At 36.1% G+C, this 11,521-nt stretch overlaps 1 protein-coding gene across 2 annotated transcripts in view; it reads right to left on the bottom strand.

Annotated features, from left to right (window-relative positions):
* Window positions 1-4,548: 4,548 nt before the first annotated feature.
* LOC110677949 overlaps window positions 4,549-11,521 on the bottom strand; it is a 448,566-nt gene continuing 441,593 nt past the window's right edge. For both annotated transcript variants that reach the window (XM_021850027.1, XM_021850028.1), the window contains exon 8: window positions 4,549-5,703. In XM_021850027.1, coding sequence (XP_021705719.1) covers window positions 5,579-5,703 — 125 coding nt within the window. In that variant the 3' untranslated portion in view covers window positions 4,549-5,578. The remainder of the gene's footprint in view (window positions 5,704-11,521) is intronic.

Genomic DNA, 11,521 nt, shown 5'->3' with positions numbered 1-11,521 from the left:
TTTTATCAAGTAATTTTCATCGAGTGTTACGTCCAAACTGGGACAGAGCTTGATCTGCAGCGAAATATTCTATGAGTGTTCCCTTGATGAATAACAGCGAACTTTCTTTGTCAATTTACTGTTTTCAAATATGTATATCGCAACAAGCCCAAGGGTACTCTATGTTCTGAGATGTAGAAGACCCGTCACGAGTTTTATTTAGTAATGCTCTATAATGTCACAACAATTTTTGAATTTGTTAGCTTGGATAATCTCTCAACGAACACCACGCTTGTTTAGAACCTACCAAAATTTTTTGCTTGGGCTCGGTGGTGGTGATCTCGGTAAAAGCTTGAAAAATGCCGATATTTATTTTAAGTTAATCATTATGCCAAGTGACCATTATGCCAAACGACTTTATGCCAAACGGCTTTATGCCAAACGGATTTATGCCAAACGACCTTATGCCAAACGACTTTATGCCAAACGGGGTACAATCATTGAATAAATTGCTGCAGGAATCTTTGGAGGAAGCTGTTAAATAATAGCTAGAAAAATCCTTGGCGGAATTCAACCTTAGTGAACATTTTCCCTGGAGTGGTGGAGTGTATCTTGGAGAAATAACCGTATGAATCTCTGGAAGCAAATGCTGAAACCTTGGATGGAAATCTTTGTAAGAATTTTTGGTAAGATCTCTAAACAAATTTTTATAGGAATCCATGGAATAGTTTCGGTTGATAGCAGCAAGCTACGCTTGCGACAAGTCACAACTTTCCCATGTTACGAATTTTCACGCGAGCGTAAAATGAACAATTTGGTGTTTTGGCTAGCATTCGCCTGAAGATTTTTCCATATTTAGTTCTAAAGATTGTGATTGAGTGAAACTTGTGATTATTGAAATAGTGTTCATGTGTAATTGAAAAAGGGTTAAAATTGAAATTGCGCCAATAGGGTGTTATTGTGCCAGAAGCTTGGATTCAGGAAAAATGCAGGACAGCTACTACGACTCCTGGCTTGATTTAAGTGAATCCTTAACATCAATGCTGCCCAGGCATAACATAATACTTGGTGCGAACTTTCCATTTACCATCCTGTAGTTGCATGTGATAAAAGACACCTAAATAGTAACGGTAATCAGTAATTTTTAAAACGCTCACCAAATGAAATACTGACTTTTTCCCTTTGGTACCGTGATGCATCATTACCCGGACACTTAAGCAATGCCGAAACTTTAAACACTGTTTTGAATATGTTTTTGTCACTTCTGGTATCATTGTTATTGTTATTCACATAGATACACATTAAAACTTTGAATCTTGGACAAAAAATTAACTGGAATATGCAATTATAACATGTAAAACGTTTAATTAATGAAGCATATCGTGTTTTTAAATCCGGACACATGCATCAAAATGCCGGACGCTTTTGAATCGAAATCCGGACAGGTGCGTTTGGTTTGAAAATACAAATGAAAAATCAATAAAATGCACTTCACTTTAACTGAAAATCTCCAATATAATAAAATTAGATGCATGCATTTGCATACAGGGATCAAAATATTGGGTAAAATTATTTTTGTTTTACCTACACCGCTGTCAACATCCTGCACTTAAAGTTCACGGGAATGATCCTCAATAATAGTACTTTTCTTCCGTAAATCCATTCACAAGAGATTGGTCACAGTTCTTGTAATGTTACTATACAACTTTTCGTCAATTCACATTATGTTTGTTTTACTAAAAGCACTAAATATAAGGTTTCCGTTAAACGTCCGGGTTAATGATCACTTGCCTATAAATCCGGACAGTACTTGAGGCAGCCTTTCTTCACACTAAAAATGCTTATTTTCACAGGTTTTCCCACTCTTTCGTGCACACACTTGAAAATTATTATACCATACACTTCTTAGAGACGTTCAGTACCAAAATTGTGTAGTTTAGTAACTCAATCGTAGTCAGAAGTGGCTGATTTTGTTGTCGATATTTTAACTATATAATTTGGTTCTTTGCAGTAATGACGCCGAGCTGGTGCAGCCAAATTGTTTTTATTATTAATATTTTATTGCCAAGGATTACTAGATGAAACAATGAATTAAGATGAACAGCAATATTGAAAGTTGAAAATATTAATTACAAAACAATATTTAATGTTCGATTTCATATTTAATTTATTAATTACAACCAGAGTGTCCGGATATTGGTACTGTCCGGATTTTGATTCACCACGGTACTAGAAGGAAATTTCTATCCGGGGCTTACCCCCGATAGTTTTAACACCAAATAAAATGAAAGAGGAGATTCTGGGATTCTATAGAATGGGTGACATTGTGCAGTATTCAGAACTTGAAAAGCAAACTTAGATATTTGAGAGTGAACTTGAACTCTTTCTTATTTTTATTTTAAATTTTGTTTACTGTGTTATTCTGCTATTCAATAAAATTTGAACATAACGGGAGAGGAACCAATTTATCTTTTTGTTTCAGAGAGCGAGCAACGCCACTCCTAAAGTTTTGACCCATCTTTCCCTAAATGAAACGGTTGGTAATGTTGCCCTCGTTTCTTCCTTTGTAAAATTGTAAAATTATCGTCTATCAAGTTATTCATTGGTGGAATAATGAGCGAAGAACTAGCAGAATGAGTTAAAATTCACACGAAAATAGTAAAAAAAAAAAAGGTGGATAATCTGATCGCCTTTAATTTCAAAATTACCTTGAAACCAAAGTCTGCGCAGTGGGCCTGGCCATTTTAATATTTGTGTTATATTTTCTATATGCTGCAAATATTATTGTTGACATAAAAAAAAGAAGACATTCTAGTATTTTCAGGATGCTTTTCAATATTGGCTGTGCAAGCGCTTAGATAGATAGATAGATAGAATCCATGGATGATTTTTGGTAGAAATCCTTGAGAGCTTTCCTGTAAGTATAAGTGGTAAGAGAAATGATTGTTTGATTGTTAAGAGGCATTCTTCAATATATTACAGAAAAAAGTCGGGGGAGTTTTTAAATCAATCTATGTGGAAATTACTAAAGGTTTGAACAGAGGAACTCCTTAAAGAATTCTTGAAGAATTTCTCGGAAAAAAATCAGGAGCATGGAGAACTGACTATAGCCGTGGCTTCAGTTCACCTTTTTTCATATTCATATTTTTATATTTTCTTAATTTTTTTGGACTAATAGTTCAACGTTGTTGATAGTTTATCTAGCTATATGGCTTAGGATTGTTATTCCGGAGAGACGAGAACTAACAAAACCAGAATCTGTTTAAGAGCGAGAATATTAAATGATAATTTTCTTGGTTATAGGACTATGCTCACTATGTCACTCTATTTTAAATGTAATTCAAATTCGAATGACCCATAATAGTGGTCAATAAATTTATACACCCAATAACATCAAAATACCCGTTCAATAACGCACGGTTATGAATGTCAACGGCTAGTGAATTTCGGTTTGGTTTTGGTTCACGTTTAATTTAATTTTTTTTTAAATAAAACTAGTTTAAATTTTTTTTTATCAGTCTCTGCACAGTAGGTATGACGAGAACGCAAATAAAGACATATTTCTATTTGTATCAGCAACACAGCCGGTGCTACTTTGAACCATTTTACATATTGTGCAACACGCTGTTTGATTCAATTTTGCGCATTTGAAAAGGCGTGATGCATGTTCTGAGAGTAGCGCTGAGAATAGCATTCCTGGAAGGATTTAATTTTCCTCATGCAGTGTTCGTCAATGTAAAAAGAGTCTCGTCATTGTTGACGATCCGGAGTGTTTTCCAGAATTCAAACAGAGAACACTTCTTGAAGGTGATGATGCTGATGATGCCGTTGTACTGCCGTCTAACAATGATGATGCAGTCAGGCGTTTTCTATTGATGGGATTTTGAATTTCCTTTGTGATGTTCGTATGCTGATTGGAGTTTTGAGTACATTTGTCTGTTTGAAATGCAGTGCTTTGTTCGTTCGCAGCAGGGGAGAACAGTACCGAGAGATCCGACAGACGAGTGCAATTTGTCAATATATTCGGAGTATGCCAATAAATGTATACATAAATGGACTGAAAAGTCATGAAATCAATGAAAGTATAAAAAAACCGGTAAACGGTGAAACATTGATTAGTGGGGTAAAATTGATCGGATTGGACATGAGATACGTGAAAGAATTTTGATAAACGCTTAAGCCGTTGCTGAGAAATGGCTGATTGAAATTTGAGGTACAACTGATATTTGATCCCGGGGCTCCTAGTGTTAAAGAAAACAAATGTCCAAGAACTTGGCACCTACCATTCGAAAGATATAGGAGGAGATACTCCAGTATCGGACAGCACCCAATACTGGACACCATCGAAAAATTTAAATATCATTGTCTAATTAAGATGGTGTACTATTCGCTTGTTCGCGGGGAGGGCGAAGGTTGTCCAAAAACGAGGTTTTCATGTACACGGACCCCTTAGCTGCGAGTCTTCATTTGCTCCATTTCGTTTGGCTTGGAAACCTCCGAGATTTTCCTACATGGAACCTTACCATGGAAAATATCAGGATTGTGATACAAATCAAAATGTCTATGATATTATTTTGAAAGGTGCTTGAAGAACCTAATCGTTTTATTCGTCCCAAAAATGGTGTATCCCCATTCTTGTATTTTCCAACTCTTTTTTAATAATCCTATTCTTTTCATTTATCTTTTTCCGACACAGGGTCACCGACACTTTTTTGTTTCGTTCGTTTTAGTTTTGTTTGACTTTACCTAAATATCAATACGTTTCTATGGAGTAGATTTTACTTAAGAAATACAATCGCTGTGTTTTTTGTTCAGTGTTTTTCCATAGTTCGATAAGTTTTCATTGTTTTTTTATTTTCTATTTTTCCAAGTTTTTACACACGTAACACGTTTGTTAAATTTTGTCTTTTTCGAAAACGGAAAATATAAATCTCATCTAAACGTTCAATCATACAAAAATATTGTGTCGCTCGTAATCGAATTGCGTTCTCAATTCGGCTGCAGGGGTTTATTTTCACATGTTGCTATTCACCACTTTTTATTGTATAAAATATAACTAACCTAGAAACAAGACTTGACTAAACGGAAAACTTCAACGATTATAACTAAAGTTGAGATACACCCCAGTAATCTTGTTTTTCTTAAGTAGGTAAATTAGATCAGATGTCTTGACTGTCTTTATAAACCTTTTTTATCTTCAACAGAGCAAATCACACTGCTTGAGCTGGCAAACCACAGCACGTTGCAACCAACGTTATTCGCAATTCTGCTTATCTTTCAAACATGCTCCATTCGGATTTAGTTATCTATGCAGTGTGTACAACAACGATTTTATCCTCCTACATTTCCGTTTCAATATACATACATAGCCCTTGAGTTTTCGGAATCTTCGTCTTGGGGGTTTTATAGTGTGTATTTCTTAGCTTGTTTTCTTTACCTTATTTGCTTCCCTCTGTACAAATACTACAATATTATTTTAGCTAGTTTACAGCACAAACAGCGACGTTGCGCCTCCGTGGAGCAGCAGGACCGGGGTGGCTACGAGGAGAATTTCAGCGAGGACATCGAGACCCATCTGAGGGGGATGTTGCTGTTGCTGCTATCTGGTAAGTCGCTGTAGCATCAGGAAGAGCAGTTGCTTCAGGATGAAATTCAAATCGACTGCTTTGAGCAGTGCTGAGAAGGCACACGATCGCTGATAGATTCCGTACGGGTTGGCGGTACCTGTGGGTGGAAGAAAATGGAGCTGATATCAGACTACGCTTAAAAGCCAATGGAGACAAATTTTCTCACACACAATTTAACCCGTAAATACCCAGGATGATCGTATTTTTGAAGGAAAAAAACAAACGATGAAAATTACAGTATACATTTGAAATGCCTAAGTACCTACTTGGTACCTCACTTGGTAGTTTTCTAACATTTTTAATAACAATTTTCTTCGAAATAGAGGGATACAAGTATCATACAACTACCAACAAGTGAATGGTACCTCATCACCTATTTTTAGTTTTTAGACGTAAAGATTGTAATATTCGGTGTATTATTTCATAGAACGAAATGAAAACGAAATGTTAATCAACTTTTTTATGTGAACGAAGAGCTAGACCAGGCATGCCCAACTTTTTTGGCTCTTTTTCGACATAAAAGCGTTCGCAAGAATAGACCGATATGAATAAAATTGATCTCAAATAAAAGCTTGGAAGTATATCTGTCTAATCCATGCTGAAACTTTTTAATTTATATCAAACTCTTCGCTAGCGATGCAAGTAAAGGCAAAAATCATTTTTTCGACAGTCGAAGCTTGTTATAACGACATCGCCAGGGAACGTCGTAATAGAGAGCTTTTGTCACTGTAAAACTAATCGTTATAACGAGCTTCGACTGTAACTGCATCGCTAGCAAAAAGTATGATATAAATTTAAAATTTGCAGCTTGAATTATACAGATATACTACCAAGCTTTCATTTAAAATCAATTTTATTCATTTCGATCTATTCTTGCGAACGCACCATCCATTTATGTCGAAAAAGAGCCAAAAAGGTTGGGCAGACCTGAGCTAGACCTATCCTAAAAATGCTTTGAGGTGCATTTATGGTTGTTTGACATTTACCCGAAAATCGTTCGCTAGAACCTATTTGCCTGAATGGATCATTTGCCAGAATGAATCATTCCCCAGAAAAATATACGCTTTCATTACTATGCTTTGCATTGCAATACTAATCCTTAATACTACTGTGAATTTTCGCGTAAAATATACATTAAATTTGGTTGTAAACATGTGACGTCATTCCTATCTTAGCACATAAGATCTGGATAACTAGATTAGTTTTTCAACACTTTTGTTCGAGGTGGATAGGAATGACGTCGCCAAGTAGCTGTCAGTTTTTGGAATATATAACCTTATATATATTGTAAACCGTGCGGTTTGTGAAGTGTGGCTAGTTGTTCAACAAACATTTTTCAACAGCAGTTTCTCCAAAATTCCGCAAAATTAAAACTTTTGATGGAGACGAATGGTTTGTAGATGCTTGAATCTCGTAAATTACGTTCCTACATGTTAACGGATTAAACACCTTCAAGAGCAACTTAGTTGGAAATCGCACTTTACATGGGCGGGTTGAATCATATTGCTTTTCGAAAACGGTTCCCAATGGCCCCTGCATGACCAGAATTTCCATCTAGGCGTTTCCCATGCAGTAGTATTTTTGAATTAGACATTTTTAAAGAAGGCAGATAACTTCTAAAAAAATTGATTTATCTGTATTTAAGGTGAAGATGCATCGAAGCCAAACCTCGAATTTTCAAGAGCACAAATCTAGAGAACCTGACAACTGTTGGTTCTGAAAATCTAATCGATTGGTCACCACCAGCGAGTGACCAGTGAGAAGCATTTTCAGCACAAACGGTTGTCTGGTTCTCTAGATTTGTGCTCTTGAAAATTCAATGTTTGGCTTCGATGCATCTTCACGTTAACAGCATATGAACTGCAGTGCGTAATGATGCAATTCATTCATGCGTACTGAGCCTGCGGGATTTGCATTGCTTAGTGTTTTCTGATAGGGTTCATATGAAAACTGATAGATTCACCAAACTCGGTCAAAATAATAGAATTCACGGTGACATTGACTACAAAATAAACAGCACTAATCATCTTTGAAGTCATCGATGACTATGATAGGGTAAATGTTCCAATAGCGAAGGTACTACACACGAATCAAATTCATTTAACCACTCGAAATTAGAAAAGTGCAATAATTGTACATATTATTGTTGTAACGGAAAGTGTTGCGGGAACAAAGAGGGGGGCTTTCGACCGAATTCTATTGAGCAGCTCGCAAACTCCGTGATGTGGGTGCGAATCAGCTGTAAGCTGGAATAGTTCATTTTATTAGTTGAAATTCAACTTACAAATTTCGGTGTTGAGGTTCAAATATCTTATGAAACTGCCCATTGCCTCAATGATCGTACAGTATACATATCGGTGATGTAATTTTAGGTTAGATTTATGAAAACTAGATTTAACGAAACTGTGATAACTTACTGTGATACAATAGTTTATAAAGTTTAGATGTAATGATCGTGTTACATATTTAACCATGCGCAAAGATTTTAGATAATTAGGGAAAATTCAATAATTCAACTAAGCTTCTTATAGCACATTCACGCTCTAGATTCTATGAGTTTCAACTGTCCAAGTGAGAGATCGTTTAGCTCCGTTGGAACAATCAATCTAATACAAAGACAATGCAGCGAGGCAGTGTTGGCAGCAGGGTTGAGAAAAAATCTGAAATTCACTCTACAGTAGTCAAACAAAGCCAATCACAGTCAGCAAAGCCAGTGAAACTCACGCCCATAGCTGCTGTAGGCAAAAAGCCATGAAAATTGTCAAACACCCGTTGCTAAGGGCAACCCAAAATTACTGTAGAAAAATGTTCTATTTCCCGCTGCATTTCCCGCATTTAGAGCCTTCAATGACACTACTGATTTAGAGAAATTCATGTACCCAATATAGGCTACTTGATGAGATTCACGATTTTAAACTACTGTAGTGAGAGAGTCACGTGATTTTCGCGAAATTCAAGCCTACTACTATTACCATTCTCAGCACTGGTTGGCAGCAACAGAAAGTAACGGCCATTTACTTAATGAGAAAAATAATTTCATCGCAGTAACCTACGGCATGTCAGTAAAAAATAATACATACCTCCACTATTGGTACACGACTCATTTAGTTGAGGTATATTTTTAATTTGTGTTCCTATAGTTGCGGTATCCGTTGTTTTCTTATGGGATCCTCCATCATAGGAACACTTTATTGCAATTATTGGTACAAGTGAGAACAATTTTGGCAGTTTTGGTGGAATTTCATGAATTTTGAAGCAATATTTCGTGTGTGAACAAGCCAATACGTCGATTGGAAGTGTCGGTTCTGTGGATAATTCCATAAAATCAGTAAAAATGGCCCTACCCCAACTATAGGAACACCCACAACTAATGGATCACTTACCCTAGTTTCAGTGAGAAATTTTAGAGATTGGGATTTCCTGGTATACAAATTAATAAGTAGTCAACTTTAAAACTCATCCCGGGTTTTTCAATGTTTCAAACTCTTCCCAGGATAACATATAGTAAACTATCACAGCTTTCTGAAGAGATACTGCCAAAACTGTAGTGCTCTATTGATTAATAAAAGTGAGGTTGAATTTTGCAAAATCTATTTTGAAATTAAAAATTGACGTTTATTAGACAACTTTAAAAGGAAGGAAAATGTAAAAAATGATTTTTATTAGAATCTTGATAACTTTTCTATCATTTAGGCAGTAGGAAGTCAGAATTAGTTTATTCAATTTCCAAATTTTCGCATTTTTTTTATTTTGCGTAAAAATGGAAGATTTTCAATATTGAAACAGTTTTAAACACAATCAATATAACTTATTTGTAATTTGCAGAAGCATATATTAATCTAAATATTTACATTGAATTTAAAATGCCTAATTCAATCTTTTGTCGTTTTTGTCAAAATGGGGGATTTGTGATAATATTGTTTTAAATTAACAATCTAAATTTAAACTGTTTAATTCGATAGTAATTTTTCTCGCTGTTTAGTGGAATACCTGCGAATGATTGAAAACTGAAACTCGAATTATTATTATTTATTTTCCGGTCGTTGCTAACACTGATAGAAGCGAATGTTTTCCGCCTGTATTGCACAAAGTATAACAGCGTGAATACTGAAGCGTTTAATTTCGAGTAAAATGGTCTAATCATTGATTTACATCTCAAAACATAAAATGTGTTGTTCTGCGCAAAAATTTCATCCCAAATTTACATGAACATATTTACAGCATATCATACAGATATCACTTGGTTGACTGCTTATTTAACGTTTCCATTCAAACGCCCAAATCGCAGTGAAGCTCGTCGCGAGTGGTAAATTGCGCTCTTGGCAAACGAAGCTCTTCCATTAATGCAACCCACAGACGCTCAGACGGTTTGACCAACATTGACTGCGCCCCCCAAGTTAGTCAAACCGATTTATGTTGCTGCAACCGTTTGACCGACTGTCAAAGGTCGTTGCAGCAACACAATATTCCTTCGCATGTGTTGAATGATCTCGGAAAGTCTAGTGAATATGTGATTGTTATTTCTGTGGCAGTTAGGGGGGGAGTATTTTTAGGCAATAATCGAAGTGAGGGAGAGCAGAACTTTCAAAATTTATGTATCGGAAGAAATGGGTATTGATGAGGAATTCCAGTTATAATTCGCACGAAGTATTCCGGTAAAACCCTAAAATTATAAGGGGTCTCTGTCGGGGATTATTCTGAACAGTCATCGATATGGGAATGGCTATGCTAATTTCTTAAAAGATTTTATTTTGAATCTTTTGTGGTGTTTCTAGTTATTTTACTTCACAAATTTTCCAGAAATTTATGGGTTCTACTAAGGATTCTACCAGAATTTTTTCCTGGGATTCTACCAGGAATTTTATCAATAATTCCTCGAAGAATTCATCAACAGATTCAACTAGAAATTCCCTCGGGGAAAATCCTCAAGGCATACCTTCAGGTGACATTCTTCCAGAGATTTCTTCAAAGATTCCTCTACTAAATCAGGAGTCATGAAATAGATCGGACATAGTAAAATTGTGAACGCTGAGTGACGCATGTTCGGTTCGCAAACGGCGGTAACTCAAAGAGCAGCGAGAGAATGTGGAAGATGAAAAAAAAACATAATGATGGTTTCTCTTTCACGAGAGAAAAGCTCTTGCGTATGAAAAGAGTTATCTTGTAGTATGTAGTAGAATTTACGTATTCTCGGCAGTCTAAGCCGATGCCGCGCTTTTGTAATTTTGTCGAATATCAGCAGAGAAATGTTAGTTTGTTTTGATAGGAAAATACTGTCTACCGTTTGTCTCATATTTCGAATACTTAAGGTCAACAGTGACTTCAAATGCATCTGGTGGCCATAAATTAGCTGTTATTTGAGAAAACATAAATTTCTTCACAAAGTTTAACTGTTAGCTGCTGGGTGTGCTGATCTTCTTCTTGGCATTACGTCCTCACTGGGACAAAGCCTGCTTCTCAGCTTAGTGTTCTTATGAGCACTTCCACAGTTATTAACTGAGAGACTTCTTTTCCAAAGTTGACATTTTCGCATTCGTTTATCGTGTGACAGGTACGATGATACTATATGCCCAGGGAAGTCAAGGAAATTTCCTTTCCGAAAACATCCTGGACCGACCGGGAATCGAACCCAGACACCTCCAGCATAGCTTTGCTTTGTAGCCGCGGACTGTAACCACACGGCTAAGGAAGGCCCCATTGGGTGTGCTGATAAAAATGTTCATTTAAACTTGTTTAGTATTGTATTTACGTAAAAAATTGACACAACTTTTTGATTCAAATGCCGAACACTGTGTTCATTCTGTCTCATATTTCGAACACCTTGATTCAAATTCCGAACAGCACGAATAAATCATATTCAAATCAATCATTTATCTTTGCTATTTCGCCTGGTCTCAAACTAGAGAATCATAACT

The sequence above is a fragment of the Aedes aegypti genome, chromosome 3, assembly GCF_002204515.2.
Source record: "Aedes aegypti strain LVP_AGWG chromosome 3, AaegL5.0 Primary Assembly, whole genome shotgun sequence".
In the NCBI taxonomy this organism is placed as follows: Eukaryota; Metazoa; Arthropoda; class Insecta; order Diptera; family Culicidae; genus Aedes; species Aedes aegypti.
This window is presented reverse-complemented; position numbering and strand designations above follow the sequence as displayed.